The sequence below is a fragment of the Pygoscelis adeliae genome, unplaced genomic scaffold, assembly GCF_000699105.1.
Source record: "Pygoscelis adeliae isolate BGI_AS28 unplaced genomic scaffold, ASM69910v1 Scaffold75, whole genome shotgun sequence".
NCBI lineage: Eukaryota > Metazoa > Chordata > Aves > Sphenisciformes > Spheniscidae > Pygoscelis > Pygoscelis adeliae.
This window is the reverse complement of record NW_008824772.1, coordinates 2,147,667-2,165,323: the sequence shown is the minus strand read 5'-3', so window position 1 is coordinate 2,165,323 and position 17,657 is coordinate 2,147,667. Positions and strand designations below refer to the sequence as shown.

Below are 17,657 nucleotides of genomic sequence, written 5' to 3'. Positions count from 1 at the left end.
CTGAAGACCACACAAGCTGGCACAAGGAGAAAGGGATACTTGGAAAGTGGATCTTTATATGAAGCTTAGCCACACGAGCCCTTTTTATAACTGTAATGAGCTATGATGTTATTTTCAGTAGGAGGGTTGGAAACCTCCGGGTATGTGTGGTACCCAAGAAGGAAGGTCAGAGAACATTTGAAGTTTCCTTAACATCCTGCTCGAGATGGAAGTGGCTGGAGTTTTCTGACACCAGCACTTGGGCTGAACAGAGGACATGTAGCAATGAAAACAAGGCATGATTTACACATCATTCTCCTGACTGCCATGTACTATAGTGAGAAGTAAAAATCCATGAACACAGCTTCAAAGATGAAAAGCTGAGAGTTGAGACGACATGAACACCTTGGGACACACATCAGATGCGCAAACTTTGCTATACCTTCTCAGCAGCTATACGACTGTTATCCAACGCCCTTATAGTCATGTTTAATTTTATCCCTCCAGCACATACTGAGATGCCATAGCCACATCTGTGATAAAAAGGCGTGAGGCCCACCCTATGTTAAGTGACTTAACCAAGTCCAGTGAACCTCTGGTAGCACAGGGTTCTGAAGCCATCTGGTATGTCATCCACTAGACCAGCACCTTTCCTATCCCATTTCTTCTATAACAGTGCCAGTACCAGCCTTTCTGCCAGAAGATTTCCTTACCCTACACAACCAAACAGCAGAGGAGAGGCCCTTTTGAAGATCGCCACCTTCTTCCCAGCAGCAGCAAGACACACTGAATTTAAAGGGCAAAAATAAACAAAACGGAATCTCCGCTTCCTCAGTTTGTATAGTCCCGCTTCTCTTTCAGCATTCAGGAGCCTTGGAAAGTCCCACCTGCTTTTCTGATCCCTACCATGCACCCAGGCTTTCCACTTCAAACAAATGGATTAGCTGTATAATCTGCCAAACACACAATTCTCAAACCGCGTACTGCCGCCTCTCCTGCTTGCTGTACGTAACAAACCCAACAGAAGTGCAAACGCTGCTTCTCATAGCACAACCATCAGGCTATTAGTGACTGAAGAACCTGTCCAAGACTTTTAATGATTTCCAGCTGCCTAAGGTACTGAAAGTTCAAAATCTAGAACTGACAGAAGGTAGATACATTTCCCACCTAAAACAGCAGCCTACATGGCGATTTCTATACAAGGAGGAGATTGGCTGCTTCATGTATTTGAGGCATAGCCCAAAAACCAAAAAGATACACAATTTTAAACTCAAATATTTGGGGTTTTGTTTTCAGACAGTACCTAGCCAACAGTCAGGATGAAAGAGATACCATACCGCACTACTACAAACCCTCCTCGTACATAAATTTTTTAGTTTCCTAGTTTCTACGGAAGCACTGTTTCCTTTTTGCACTCAACTTTCAAGTTATTTTGTAACACAGAAAAACATTGCATGGCTGAGAGTGAAATGTTAATTTCACCAAATGATGATTCTTCAACTCTATTAATGAATCTGAAAATGTGTGTCAGCTGCAGGAATTTTTTTCCCCAATATATCTAACAGTGTTAAAGGGGGAAATGACACCATCTGCCTTCTCACTTCAGCGATTTTCATTTTTGTAAATTGTTTCATCTAGCATAAAAAACATTTTTAAGAAGGTTATCCAAGAAACCCCAAAATTCATTCCAAAGTTCCTGCATTTTAAGAACAATTTTAGCAGAAATACCTCCGCCCCTCTCTTTCCAAAAAGAAATTGGAACAAAAGATTCACAGCCTACGGAAACCGTTTTGCAATGAATCTAAACAGAGAAGTTATGTTACTGTAACGTGCTAGCAACAGATGAATTTTCCCAAACTACTGAAACAACAATGGATTTCCTTGTGTAGGAGAAGAGTGACTGTATGATGGGTCTTTTTTGTACTAGCGAAGTTGTTAAAATAAGAAATTTAGTAATTCAGGGAGGACAATGACCACAGTCATATGCTACTCTGCAGCTGCTTGCCATTTACACTGATCCTGTGATCTCCATTTATAAAGGTCAGCAGTTTCTCTGAATTCACAGCTGAAATTAGGAGAAAGTGCCTCACCATCAGTTTGGTAACCGATCTGAAAAAGTATCTGGTCAGAATATTGGGCAGCATGGCTTTTATAGCAAAGGTCACAGTTACTATTCAAAAACCCATATATGCGCTAACAGATCTGGCCTGTTTGTTAGACAGCGGAGACTGAACTGGCTCTCAGAGTGCAGCACGTCACCTGTCACAGCAGGGCTACCAACTAAACCAGCCCTGCGGGGAACGCACGGGTCTGTGGAACACAAGCACTTGCACAAAACGGCTTTAGAAGGCCCACCTCAGTTTACTTTTCCTCCTTCATGACTCTGGGCTACAGATTTTTTTATTAGAAATGCAGTTCAACAGAGTAATTCATGCGAGTAAGAACTGCAGAGTCAGGCCCCGTTGAGTATCAACTTTTTAATGTTACTTAGTTTAAGATCTCAGGCATGTTATACCTTAACCTGAGAGGGGAGGTTGGGGGGAACTGCAAAAGATCCTTACGAAGCACCCAGAGGGCTGGGGGCACAGACCAGGTCTGCAAGTAAAAATCATTACTTCTATGGTATTTCCAAATACATAAATAAAAGAGTCAGCAAGTCAACTTCACAATAGAAGCCCAAATCTGGATTATAACTGCCCCCAGAGTTTCTCAGTGATATTAACAGACCGATTAATATCCATTATCATTAAATGATATAATCAAATGCTCCAGCACCAAAATCCTCAAAAGACTGTTGATCACCCAAATCACACTAATTGTATTAGTATCCCTCTCATTACCAGTATTTTATAATACTTCAATAGTATTTTGCTTGATAAATGAGGAAAAATGTAATGCAGTTTTTTTGAGCTTTTATTGACAGGGAATCTAAAGACACAAAAAAGGTCTAAGGTGGGCAGAAGCAACCATCGCCTTAACGTTGTCTAACATCACCTAACATTTGTCTGCCAGAGGCCACTATCAAACATGAAATCCCTTGGGTGACATTCAGGAATAACATGCTGGTAAAAAGCCGCCTCCTTCTGTACAGCTGTGGTTCAAAAAGCTTTACTTCTCCAGCAGGCGCTGCCAACACGGTCTTCTCACAAAAGTTCTTTCTAATGGAAAGGGTAAATTTATCATTTCCATTTTAGCTGTTACTTAAAACTTTTTGTATCAGCCAGCACAACACAAGAGAATGCACGCTTGAAAAGGCCAATAAGGAAGTTAGAAAAGACTAACGCATTAAAGAAGAAAAAAAAATGTGGGCAGAGAAAAAAAGGAAAAGGAAGCTAGAGAACTGAAGACTAAGGTCTTCTTATCTTCTTAAGAAGATAAGAAAACGTACACTGAAGATGCAGGGGGTTTGTGTGCATTTTCTGGTTGGGGGTGTGTGTTCTCCCTCCAATACCAAAGACATTTGAGTGAAAAAAGTACAGAAATCTACAGAAGCACACACTAACCAGCACAGCAGTGTTTTATTCTTTCACATTGCAAAGGAACAATTTTGGGGAGACAATATTAATGTTCAGGTATTTCAGCAATTGCTGAGGGGAATTTTCCACTAGTTTTTGAAACCAGGGAAATGCAAACTTCTCAGACAATATTTACATGGGGGAGAATGCACACATACTTATACTAAAATAGCTTGACAGCAGTTTGGCAGAATCCCAACTCCTAGAGCCCCATAAAGGGATCTTACTCATAGCATTTATCATAACGGCTTGAAAGCAGTTCAGGCCAGAATACAAGACCAACAAGTCCAGAAGAGAACATCTTCATGCAAGAGCATCAAGTCTGATTTTCCTATATTCACGCGAGTTTTGTTACAGATTAAATCTTTATTTCATTTTTCAGAGGATCTAAACTGTACAGTGCTCATTTTGACAGAGGCAAAATAGAAAATAGTTGTATGAGGGGGGAATAATAACTTGCAATCTGCTAAATCACATTACATTATGTTCCATTACAATATGGGCACTGAGCTGGTTTTTAAGCTCCTGAAGCATTAAAAAGCCCTTTTATAGGGCTTTACATATTAAGGACAATCACTTTGTGTGTTAATGAGCACAAGAAATACTTATCAGGTCATACAAAACATTAATCTACATTCATACAGACTTCTTTGCACAGTTCATTTCTTGCCTACAGCCATTCTCATAAAACGTATCTCCTGGATAAAAGCATTAAAATATAGTTTAATGGTTCCTGAATAACAGCTAACACCTCAAAGAGCCATCTTAACACCAGCCAACAATGAGTATCAGGATCTTTACCAGCTTTCAAGTATCAAGGCAAATTTATATGCAGGGTCCCAGCACCCAATTAACAAGGACAGAACTTTAAAGTTTGTGAAGATTTGTACATGTAAGCAGCAGGTAAATCAATTGAGCAGACAGGATTGTTCAGTCTGCATTCACAACAGCAAATAAAGACCAAAACTCGTAACATTCAAGAAAAACAGGGAACACCAAGCTAGCATCAGGGCTGGGCATGCAATTGCTGCCTGTATTCAGCAAAAGTTGGCTTTTATACCCCATTTCTCTAACTTTTCAGTTACCTAAAGATACATGAGATTAGCTATCAATACACTATAGGTTCTACAGCATATAACCAATACCATATGAATTTAAATTCACACGACCTTTGTGGTGTTACACTACTAGAGATGCACCTTCAGAAAGCTCAGGATGGATTTAATATTTACACAAATACAAGAAAGCATTCACAAATACTCTGATAAGCAAGTGATATCAAGTGAAGGTTGTACCACTATCATTCCGAAATGCTTCTGTTGCATATCAGAAACTAGTAGATGCTTTATTGTTCAGAGTTCTGCAATTGGGAAAATATTATTTTAATTCATCACAGATGGAGATGAGGAGAGGCAGGACAGGGACAAGGAAGAAGCACAAAGCCACTGAAGTAACTGAGTGGTTGCATGGATCACAACTGGACAGACAGCAACATGCCAGACGTATGAAGTGACAGCAACTTGCAGCATCTGAACAAGAAGTGGAGATGAGGAAGGGCAAAGAAGAGGGAGGATAAATTTTCTAAGAGCTTCACTTAAAACCCAGCTCTCAGGCACACATTTTACTGAGCTGTAGTCCATATTATACAATACAATATTCAAGATATCAGCATGCAGAACCACAGACATCATAACCCATGAGTACATCCCTTTCATCACTCATTCCTCCTCCCATTCTAATTAGCTAATGTTTGAGGAGAATCTGTGTGCTCTCCAACCATCTATGCTTTACTTGAACACAATGCTTTTGAATCTGCTTAGACTGAACAGACAAGACAAATTACTGCTTAGACAGTAAAATACCCCAGAAACAAAATACACCTCCCGAGATGCAGCTTCAAGCACATCTTTGTTATGTTATTCTACATGCTAAACTCTTGACACTAGTTGCTCTCACTAGTTCAGCTGGATCATTCCAAATCCAGCAAAACCATTTGCCCTTTTACTTTTGAAGCAATTCTGTTTTTCTACTAATCCTTAAGGACACTGAAGTCTTACATATTCTTGGACACTAAACCATTTGTGCCCCTGCCAAAGCCGCCTGACCCTAAAACAATACTCTATTTATAAATGGGGATAATTCAGCTCATTTACACCTTCAGAATAAATCTAGTTTACAACTTCTACCCAAAATAATGCACGCAGACACACACACAAAATGCCATGACCTCACCTTCAGTATCTCAGGTTCTTTGATGTCTAGAGCTCTTGTATTCCATCGCTTTTTCATACTTTTATGCAATTTGAGATATTCACGAGTACGTGGAGTAAGAAGCCAAATCACACAGACAGCTATCATAAATCCAAGGGCCATTCCAAATAAGAGTCCACTTAAGTAGCCAGGGAGAGGGATAATAAAGTAAGCATAGACTAACAGTGTTAAGAAATATAAAGTTTTCACTGGTATTTTAGGCTGTTGCACATATGGATTATTTTCATCTTCACTACTGAGCATAGTACCATTTTCCTCAGTCATCTCTGGATCGAGCAAAGTTTCAGTAGGTTTATCAGTTTTGCTTTCATCCTCTAGCAAGGAAAAGTCTTCAGAATACAGTTCACAAAACTCCTCATCCTCTCTGCTTGCTAGTGCAGACAATGAACATTTTTCAAGTACGAGTGAAGTTTTTGAACTCACGTCCTTTGTGCTTGCAGACTGAGAGCTTTTGGTCTCTGTCTCTTTTGCGTGTTCCTCAGCCGCTTTTGATTGATCGTTCTTATTCAGGTTAGAGTCACTTCCATAGAAGTCCCCTTCAGAATCACATTCTTCTTCCTTAATGCTGTAGTTGTTATTGCTTTCCAAATGGCCATTCAAACTGGAAAGGTTTGAGAGTTCTGAAGCACTTGAAGATAAGGCTTTGGGCCTGTGGCTACTACTTTCATCACCCATTATTTTACTGAGCAGCTGAAAAGGCTCATAGATTACTTCAGAAAGGCGTCTTTTAGTATCTTCAATTTTAGCCTCCATTTCAGGTACTTTAAAAAAGGAACGAGTGTCAGAGGGAGATGTTAATGGAGACGAGGGGGCAGTTTTAGAATCACCACCTGTAGCTCGAGGTTGAGTGAACTGTTTGAACAGATGCAAGTTCAGTTTTGAGTCCGGTGGCCTGTAAGACACAGCTTCAGATTCTTGTTTAGAAGTATCTGTAGACAGAGATTTCACTAAGGTTTTCATTAACTGTCTATGTCGCATTGGTGGGGTGGGTTCTTTTGGTTCCACATCTGTTGAAAGGGACTTCACTAAACCCTTAAAAGGCTTTGAACTAGAAACTGTGGATGATCCACTAGAGCAGCCAACTGATCTGGAAGGGGATGAGGATGGGGAAGACGACAGGCTGGATTTCTGTTCCACAGGTGGTGGCGCACCTGATAAGCTAACTGTATGACATGAGTGTGATGGAGACAGGACTAGTGGCACTGCACTGAATACTTGGGATGTGGAAGGAGAATCCAACAGCTTTACAGCCTCTGCAGTTGGCAGAACTGCAGGCGATGAGGACAGTAGTGATGTAGAGTTGGCCACGTTAAGCGAGGTAGCTGGACCAGAAAAATCATGGCCGGTATGCTCAAAGCAGAGGTCTTCCTTGGCTTCAAGTGCTGTTACAATGCTTTGGTCATCTAGTTCCTCATCAAGAAATTCCTTAAACTCCTCTTCCTCCTCTTCTTCCTCCTTCCCAAATGCAGAGAAATGAATAGTGATGGTTTCTCGGGAGACAGATCGTTGGACCTGCACTTTTGGCGCTGACTGCTTTGAGGACATTTCACCAGTTTTCTCTGCATGGCTACTGTTCTGACTTGTCATTGCAGGTCCCAGAGATGTGTCAGAGTCTGTGAAGAAAATGTAATACTGTGTTAACTGCATTTTTTCCCCCTTCAAACACCATTATTTTCAAGCATTAAGCCAAACACAAGAGACAGGTTACACGCAACAGGTCAGTCAGTTGAAAATTAAAACAATCTGGACACTCTTCATCTCACTAGATTTAAAGCTGTCTAGTCAAATTATGGACTGTTACTAAAGAAATTAACTATAGATTTATTTCATTGCATAAAACATATCCAAATTTTAGTTAATACCCCCTTCACATCTGCTTAACTACCTCATTCTTAGTATCACTGAATGCAAGAACAGATTCAAAGAAACACAAGGAGAAAAACATGCTTAGGACAATTGGCAATCACGGATAGGCATGGAGAACATCACCAGATCCTCTTAGATGATCTTAAAGGAAGAATCTGACACAATTTTAGATAGGAAAAAAACCCCCACACAACAAAAAACAACAAGCAGAAGATACTTATGCTCAAAATTACAGATCTAGGTTACTGTTTGCTAGTTAACATATTTCCACATAGCACAAAATGGCAATATTAAGAAGTGCCATGCTGTAAAATTACTTTCAAGTGTTCTGAAATTATAGTTCATCCCTGATGCGCCACCTTCCTATATTCCCCACTAGATGCACTTCTGAGTTCCAGAAGCCCCATCCCACCCCAGCACACTGAAATTCTTCACTCCTAACTCTCAGTTCCTTCTACATACAATAATTAATGCTTTCTATTTCTTTTAAATAAAGCAAATTTGAAACTCAAAGCAAGGTCAGAAATATGTAAAAGTCTTCATGTGTGGGACAGTACCTTCTCTTGTATACCTGTTTGAACTCGTCTATAGGAAATAGAGATTTAAATTGTATTTTATCATGTGCGTTATCGCGGTTTATGGTTGGACTCAATGATCTTAAGGGTCTTTTCCAACCTAAATGATTCTATGATTTTATGTAGTCTTTGTCTTTCCAGGTTTTGCAAACCATGGACAAATGATCAGGATACACAATAGTCCAATAATTACGGACAAAAAAAAAGCATAATTGGACAGAACTTAATTTTAAAAGTTATCTTCCTGAATTCCAGGACTAGACACCCTTTACAAATATATTTTAGCAGAATCCCAGTACAGCAAGATGAAGTAGCTTCAAACATTTCAATAATGGACAGCATCAAACTAACTGTTGTCAGAAAGACATGAGTCAGTCTTCCACAGACGCAGCATGTTTGAGATCTACCTCAGATAACGTATATACCCAAAGAATTTATAACTGCTAGCAGTTTTGCTGCAAGAATGTGTAAGGACACTTCAGTAGAGGCAACTGTTGTTTGCAGTGATATAGCAATAGTACTTTCCGAAAATACCAATCTCTTATGAGATCGGTGCACACAGGCTGCTTACATGATAGATACAGTAACATACCTACCTTTTACATCAATTATATCTACATGTTATTTCAAGCATTTTATTGACCCATGAAAGCGGACTTAGCGTATATTCACATGGAGAGGAAATATCACACATTTAAACCAAGGCACTGGTGACCATACACAAAGATAGATCAGGAATTACAAGATTAGCTCTGCCTTTCCAGCTGTGAGGCAGCACTTCATCTTCATTGTCAAGGCAGAGAGTTTACCACTTCAGTAACTGAATTATTTTTCAGAAGCTGTTAAAATGCTGCAATCAAACTGTCAAGCTGAATTAATGAGAGGCCTTTGCTGATGTTTAAAGAGCAGTTCAGAAGAATGATTATGTGGTGGTGAAGAAATGTGCACTTCACAAACAGTTGTGATATCAGATTGTGTTATCCAGCAAGTCAGTGCCACCTATTCGTAACCATCTTCCTACTAAAGGTTGTAGCCCTTTATACTTGCTAATGGAGCTGTTCCTGTAAACAGTTTTTAACCTGTCAGTAAAATGAGCTGGGTTAAACATTTTAAAATAGCAATCTTTGCTACCAGCTTATTCAGTAACATTGGAACAGAAGCAAATATCTGTCCACAACTTCCTACTCACTGTAATTGTCCATTTTATGGCTCCTAAACTGTTGACTAGTTTATTCCCTGCTGCTTCTAGCATTTGTGTGCTTTCCAGTCAGGTTGTACAGAAGGAGATGGACTCTATCCTGCTTCATGCAAAGCCTCCAGAAATTTTAATTTCAGTTTTCAGTCCCAGTTCTGCTGCATATGTCAGGGAGCCAGTTTGGGTTCAAAGAACCAAAAGAAGCTTTCAGATCCTAGTCATGCTCTCACTTGACACCTAACCACTTTTCTGACAAACTGCTTAAGAGATAAAATTCTGCCTCAAGATCAGGTTCTGGCTTCAGCTTTTATCATGGAACTGTTTTCTTCTGTCCTCCCCAAAATCCATCTGACATATCAAAGTAGAGTATTACATGGAGAACTCACTTTCAGTGATGGAGGTGTACCTCCAGCCCACTTAGGACTCAGCAGATTGTTACCTTTCCTGCCACATCTGTAGGTCAAGTAGTTATTTATCCCAATAGTAAGAACTCCCAGTTATTCGGAAGTTTAGATATGCATTTATCAGTCGTATGCATATATAACTTGATGAGTATTACAGGTGGTAAGAAACTTGGTCTTTCATTTCCCGGTTGGATTAGCACACTTGGGAACCACCAGCATACAGAATCCATAGTTCCTACGGACACAGTTCCATTTCATGTAGTTCAAACTGCAAATTTCCCAATTTTTTAGACAAATGCACCCAAATTTATTTTGGAGAGGGAAAATACTACTGGACAAGATATGTATCCAATCCTATTTCCACCTCCCTAGTGCTGGACCATCAGCTATGACATCTCTAACATTTTGTGCTAGTTGTGAAATTGCAAGACTAGCAAACCAAAATTTCAAAGTACAAAAAACCCTACACATCTTCCAGGTCATTAAGCCACTACAACACTATACACTAAGGAAGTTTAAAAAAACCAAACAAACAAAAAAAAAAAACCACATAAGAGCTGCACTTGCACACGATGCTGCTGGCATCAGCTTGAAATATCCGACCCTTTCTCTTCCGCCCATTCAGCACTAACCGAATAATCTAGCACCACAGGAGAAAAATAGTAACTACTACTCCCCCCACCCCCAAATTACATTTCTAGCGTGTTATTTTCGATCAGCTAGAAATTCATGGGTTTGGTTAGCTCTTTAGCACACTATGTTTACACTGTACAGTTAATTACCTTGTGTTTAAACACCAGTTGCCATGTTGTGCTAATGCAGTGCTAATTACCTGAAACAGATGAAGTTTACTTGCACACACCAAATGTACTGAAAAAAGATTTTACTGCTTATTGAAGAAGCAAGATTTTTTTACATCATGATTAACTAGTTAACACAGAAATGAAGGGAATTCTTGATTAGCCAATATTTGCCTACCCTTAAACACATTACTATACCATGAATTATGTCTTATAAAAGCACATTCTTAAATCAGCAGCATCAACAGGGCAGCAGCAGAACATTAACATAATGCAACTGCTTGCACTTCGGCATCCTCAGCCCATGACTTACAAGATAACTCTGTAGTATCTAACGCCCTCAACATCTGGCCCAAATGATATTTCGGTTGAGGGGACTTGTTTCCAGGAACAACCATTTCTATTTGGGCAAATAATCATTTTTAGCCTTCTCTGATCTTGCTGGAACTTTCTAAATCAACCCTGTTTATAGGCTGGTTTTGCTACAAGGCAGTTCATGCTTTTCCCAAGCACAGCTGTTCAAAGCTGTATCTTGTATCAAATTTTCAAACAATTGGTACATTAAAAAAACAGTGTACAATACAGGAGAAATATTGCAATGCTATTTACTTAAGAGAGCACGTGTTTTGGCCAACAGCAGGTATTTCATTACAGGCACTCTGAATATCAACTGGGATTACAACAGTAGCACACGCTCTACATTATTCCAAGCTTTTAACAACTCTAACCCCTCTCAACAAACCAGATATCCTACTGAGAGTAATTTCTCCCCCGCAAACACAGGATAGGGGAGATTTTCGCCTGTTCTGGGCAGGCCCGTATTTCCAATCCATTCCTGAGCACAATTTCTCTTTTTTATTGCGAAGGATTTGGGGTTTTGGTTTGGGGTTTTTTTTTTCCAAAATAGATGTTGAGAAGCTTTTCCATAGCAAATACAACAACATCCCTGACTTCTTCCACTGCTACCACTACTGACAACTCTTCCACTACATGTTCGGTTTTGATAACTAATATATTTCATCAGGTTCTTGAACCATATGTTTTTACCCCTTAAATCATTCTAACAGATTCACTTCTTACTGATTTCTGGCTACATTTTCCTTGCTCATTGCTTCCCCTTTTTCCTACTCCTCAACTCCTCTCCCAGCTGTTTGAAGACCTGGCGTTCCCTGCCTCCCCGTTTGAAGGGGCACAATTCCGAATCGACTGTTTGCAGATTACATCAATACTTGCAGAAACATAGGTTTTCACTGATCCTTCTTTTGAAAGTCACACTGTCCCCACCTTCTCTGGCTGCCTCTTTAGGGTTTTTTTGTTGTTGTTGATTCTGAAGATGTAAGGCATCGGCTTTATTTATGTGGCAGGCAGGCCTGAGTAATAATCTTACATCCTCAGGCTTCAAATGATTCAAAACGTGAACTTCTATGGGGAAGGGAAGGAGGCTGCTCGGAAAATAATTCTTTTCCCCAAAAGGTTTGAACTTTGGATGCTTTTGCAGGGTGGAGTGAGAGAGCTGCCCATCAACTACTGCCACTTCCACTTCTTATGTTAAGGCACTGCACCCCCATCACCCACATAACGGCGGTTTATAATCCTCACCTACAGGCATTGCTTTTAAAGCGCTACAACAACAGGGAACAGCAAGCCAGGTGAACAGTGCACACACGCTGCCTGGGAATAGAAAATACTTCTTTTCCAGCCCTTTCCTACGGAGTGGCGAGGCAGCACAGTGCAGGAGCTGAGGATGTGTTTCTACCCAGATGACAACACGTCTCCACCACGCTGTGATGCACCTGCTGACGAACAGGGACACCCAGGGAGAGACCAGGTGTTGGGCAGCGCTGGGTCAAGTTAGGCCATGACACATTTTATAAGTGTCGCTACAGTAACATGTGCTCTTACCTACACCAGGAATGACTAATTGGGAGTGTTTATAGAAATAGCCAAGCACCCAAGCAATCTGTCTTTTTACCCAACAGCATAAACAGCCTTCTGCAGAACTGGCAAACCTTCTCCCTTTTTCCTGCACTGAACAAACACACACCCCACCCTTCTCCAGCTTAGCCTCAGAAACCACCTACTTCACAGCACTGTGAAAACACACGGTGCACTGAAGTGCCCGTTTTAGACGATTATACTATCAACTTTATCTATAAAGCAAAGCAATTATTTTCACATTAATGATTTAGAAAGTGATTCAACCAATACACAAAGCAGCAAACTAGGAACCAACTAAAAAGAACAGGTCAAAGTTGCATACACCACGCCTATTTTATCCACCCATACATGGTTCAATTTAGCCACATTTCCTAATTAAGTAAGGGATATTCAGTAGAGCAATTCAATGTAACTCTGTCAAGGACAGATTGTATAACTAAATTCACACATGTTGCAACAGCCAACTATTCCAATCACATTGCTATTACTTCATGCAACATCTACCCAAGGGGGAAAGGGTATGCCATATTAGTAAAACGCTTTCATAAAAATCTGCAGCAAGGTTCAAAATTTGTCAGAGTATTTTCCCTGCTCATTGCTACTAAACACAGACCGAAGAAGCGTTTTCCACAAAACAGAAATTCCTTTCCTGCTAAGTAAAGAAAAAGTCTTACAGGTTACTAAAAAGCATTGTAATACTTTCCCCCGCACCTGTCAGTTGCGTCAGAAGAACAAGCCCTAAATGCTACTCATGAAGCACTAATTTGATTATTGATAATGCCAGAATTTGACTTCATGCAGATTGCCATCACTGTTCAAAGGGAAAGATGTTTCTAACTGCTTACGTCCCTGCTTTCCCCAATAATCCTTCTGTGTGCCATCCGATGCCACACAGAGTGTGCCATCGCTCCTTCAACATCGCTCCTGCTCTGGCAAACTGCCATCACCTAGACTGGCGAAAGAAGTAGTTGTTCTTTAGGACTGGTGGGGCTCATTTTTATTATTTTGGGTTACTTGATAGTCATTTCCAAATATCAGACTGAAGACAGATATATGATTCATACTCTAAATCTATCCTCCATTTGGTAGGAAGGAGAAGTAGTGTATTTGTTTTAGACTATCTTTGCAACATCTATGTGGTGCGACAGAAGAGCTACAGAAGATCTTACATTAACATAGACGGGACCACCCTAATGCATTAAGCCACTGTTCCCAAACCAGGCTAGAAGCATGCTAAATGTTTCCCCGTTTGGGAATACCTGCACAAGCCAATGTGATCTGAAATTCATATTTGCTTTCAGAACTTACAGATTCTACCTGATTTACTAGAGACTCAGCCAGTATCTTCCTACCAGCACTGAGAGATATGGGAGTGTCCTGGTTTCGGCTGGGATAGAGTTAATTTTCTTCCTAGTAGCTGGTATAGTGCTGTGTTTTGGATTTAGTATGAGAATAATGTTGATAACTGTTGCTATTCTTTATACTTATTTAAAATAAATAACAGAGTTCTCAGCATCAGACAAAATTCCTTCTGTTAAGAGCTAGAAGTCTTCATTTCAGGCCCTTCAAAACAAAGCACAGGATTAGTGATCCTTATCGGCTACAGTCTTTATTTAAGCAATGTTTTAAATCATTGGAAGTTTCCATCTCCAATAATCCGTAACCACTACTTTGCCACAGAAGTACTCTAAAAAGCCAATTCCCATTTAGCCCAGAATGACCTCACTGAAGCAGAGATCACCGCTACTGGGACGTTACCTGTCACATAAATTTAATCTCATTCAGCAGATTTATACCATAAAAGACAAAAAGGGATACAAAAAACAAATTTCAACATCCTTTCCCATCCCCATTCAAATTTCTAATTACAACAAATTAAATTCCCCTGGCATCTCCACAAGATAATGTATTCCATGGTTAACATCTATTATTCCTTTTACATCCACTAGTCATTACTTTTAAATGAACTACGTAGAAAGTGTTAGTAATTACCATCACACAACAGCCCCTGAAATCTTTGTGTCAGGGATCTAGTTACCCAGCCTGAAGATAATACTTTAAAGCTCACTTTCCAACAGGAGTAAGAATGTTTTGCATCACCTTTCAAGTTCACGCAACTGGATTTGAGATACAGAGGGGGAAAAAAGAGGAACAAAACCCCAATAAAAGCTGTTTTAAATCTAAGCACAGAAATGAAAAATTTTATATCAAGTACTATTAAAAGAATGTAGTCCAATGCATTCAGCAGAAGTCAACGCTAGGATCACAGCCAAGATAGATGATGCCACCCACTATGGACTATAATATACACATGCAAACCTTCCACAGCACATACCTCTAACAGAGGTCAACTAGGTTATCACAACTAAGCTGGTTAACAGCTAAAATACCTCCATCAGGAGTTCTCCGAGCCTCATTAAAAAAAAATATATATATATATTATTTTTATGCAAATGCTTTTATGGTAAGAAAAATCCAAGTTAAATAACCAGCGCTTTGGTATGCTTAGGGATACTTAAATGGAAGATCCTAAGCAAGATTTTAAATTATTGTCAATGAGATGATACTTTTAATGAAAACTATAAACCTACCAAAGAGACAAATAAGAGGGGTTGTTTAGTGAAGTCTAGGACAGAAAGGTCAAGTAAAATGGCAATGGCAAATAAGGAGTCTTCAAAATTACTGGAATTTTTTTTGAAGACAGGCACTGCTAATAAGATCCTTAATACAAGCTTGTATTTACAATGCTTCAAAAATAATCAAATAAAAATTGTTTAATGTTAGCTAAGCGACTCTATTCTATATTAACATTTTCTCCAAAGACCTAAGAAAGGTCAGCTACCACATTAGTTTCTCTGCCTTCACCGATAAAAGATTAATTATTATTCTTTCCTATTCTCCTTCTGTGACACATCACTTACACCAAGAACTTTGTAAAGCTGTACTACAGTTTAATTTTGACAAACACAAAAAGGTAAGCAGTTAAAGGTTGTCCAGAAACTCAGAAGAATTTAACTTCTTTGTATTTAATGCTTTTCTGAAGACTGAATTGAAGCGATATTTATAAGAAATTGAACATTTCCCCTAACAGAAGAAATAAAAGAAGTTAAAGCTTAAAACAAAACATGCAATAACTCATAGAAGAACAGTAAACAGTGGGTGGAGAAGAGTCACTTTATTTTGCTACATACTGCGACATTTATTCTTTTTAAAACAAGAACATACAGAAAGACAGAAACATTACGAGCTTTCTGCAAAGAGAACGAATCACAGTTGCAGGACAGCAGAGACTCCCAGGCTCCTTGTCCCTCTGGCCCGTAACCCGAAGGCCACGTTCACAGAATGATGCCTGTGCCATTGGGTCAGCCTGTGCTCTGCTGGACCCCAGGAGGAAGGCACAGTCCCAAAAGGACCCAATTCCAATGAAGCAACATGCATCAGCACTAGATTAAGAACAGGGCAGCAGCAAATCCGCTAAAGTGTGAAACAGAAAACTAGCTAGCAAAACACGCCTCTGGTAGTTAGCGCAGCGCTTCCAAGCTGCCAGAGCCGGGAGCTGAAGCCTGTCAACACTGAGGCAAGAAGGGCTTCTGCAGTTCAGCAAAACTGATGACACGCCTAAACAGAGGTTGCTGCCTTGCCATCATACCAGTGTAGCACTTTTCAATTGCTATGGGTCAAATTTTAATTTGCAACAGACCTGCTTCTCTGAAATCCAAAGGAGAAGCTGGAAGAGGTATGGAGTGAGTATTGGTAATGTTAGCTACAAGTTGAGCCCAGAAACTACTTCTTAACGTGCAGCTCTTCAAGAGCTCAATTTCAACACAGCCTCTGCTAATGCTTGTTTCCCGACCAACTGCAATACTACCGGTAAAGCTCCTCAGTACTCTAATTATACATATTAGTAAAGCACTGTGAAAAAGAACTGTTGTAATAACAAAAAGTTGTTTTACTTTTTGTTATAGTCAACTATATATAGTAAACTCATAAACAATGATTTTTTTTCATATTACTCACACACTTTCAATAACATATTCCTCTGCTCTTTGCAGCAGATTCAAACTGCACCAGAGTGTAATTTCATTGAAGAAAGTTTACTCCCAGTTGGCACAACGAGAACAAATAAAAATTCTAGCACATTATACTTTCTCTATTCACATGGTCTCCTCCTATGAACTACTTTATTCTTGTTTATCATTCGTAATTGCAAGCAACAAGTAGCATCTTTTCCTTCCAAAACACTCAGCGTTCAACAGTTCAAAGGGACCTTTTACTATTTCCCTAATTCTCTCAACCGAACAAAACAAAATAGTAACAAAACCACAACCAAATCCTCCCTCCCTCTCTCTCCATCACAGGTTTTGGAGATTTAGTAATTTCCTATGTCATAGATTGCTGTCTTTAAAACATACCTTCAAATACTTATTTTTCCAGGTAACTAGTTGCTGGCATCAAAATTACCCAAAAAAATAATTCGGTCATGAGTGAGAAATGCCCTAGAAAAACAAAGGTTTACAGATCTAGATCTGAAACTCCTGCAGTAAGGGATTTAGAAATAAACACATTAAAACCAGAGCATACTCACAGACAGAAAGAGAGAAGCAAACTTTTGTCACAGCCTAGAGCCAGCTTTTTCCACTTTTCTCTTCTAAAACTGCTATACTACCTGGCTGAAGCACTCTCTTCAGAGTCACCCTGACAAGCCAAAGGGGAGTAAAAACCCACTGCTCTGTTAGCAATCCTGAGCAACAAATATATAACTGCTGCATTTGCTCTCTTCTAAAAGGGAGGAGAAACTACATCAGAATTTGCTGGTGCTGCAGAAGCTCTGCATCTTGACAGAAAATCTTTTACTATTACAGAAATAAAACATCAAAAAGCTTAGACAAAAAAAATTACATCCTATCGAGAGGGTAATGGTGAGGTAGAATATAAAACTGTGCAGCATTGTAACCCTCTCCCTCTTATCTCGGTGGGGAAAAAAAAAAAATCAACTCCTCAATTAATCTGATGAAAGATTATCTAAAACCTCTGCAGATTAGTCCACAGTTGAAAATGCTGACCGCATCACTGATTAAATTAAAGGTCACTATAAAATCTTTAGCAGAAATTTT

At 39.5% G+C, this 17,657-nt stretch overlaps 1 protein-coding gene across 5 annotated transcripts in view; it reads right to left on the bottom strand.

Moving 5' to 3' along the window:
- The window catches only part of TEX2 (testis expressed 2), a 57,581-nt gene that overhangs the window by 24,514 nt on the left and 15,410 nt on the right, over positions 1–17,657 (bottom strand). For all 5 annotated transcript variants that reach the window (XM_009323689.1, XM_009323688.1, XM_009323686.1 and 2 more), the window contains exon 2: positions 5,727–7,378. In XM_009323689.1, the coding sequence (XP_009321964.1) occupies positions 5,727–7,352 (1,626 nt within the window). In that variant the 5' untranslated portion in view covers positions 7,353–7,378. The remainder of the gene's footprint in view (positions 1–5,726; positions 7,379–17,657) is intronic.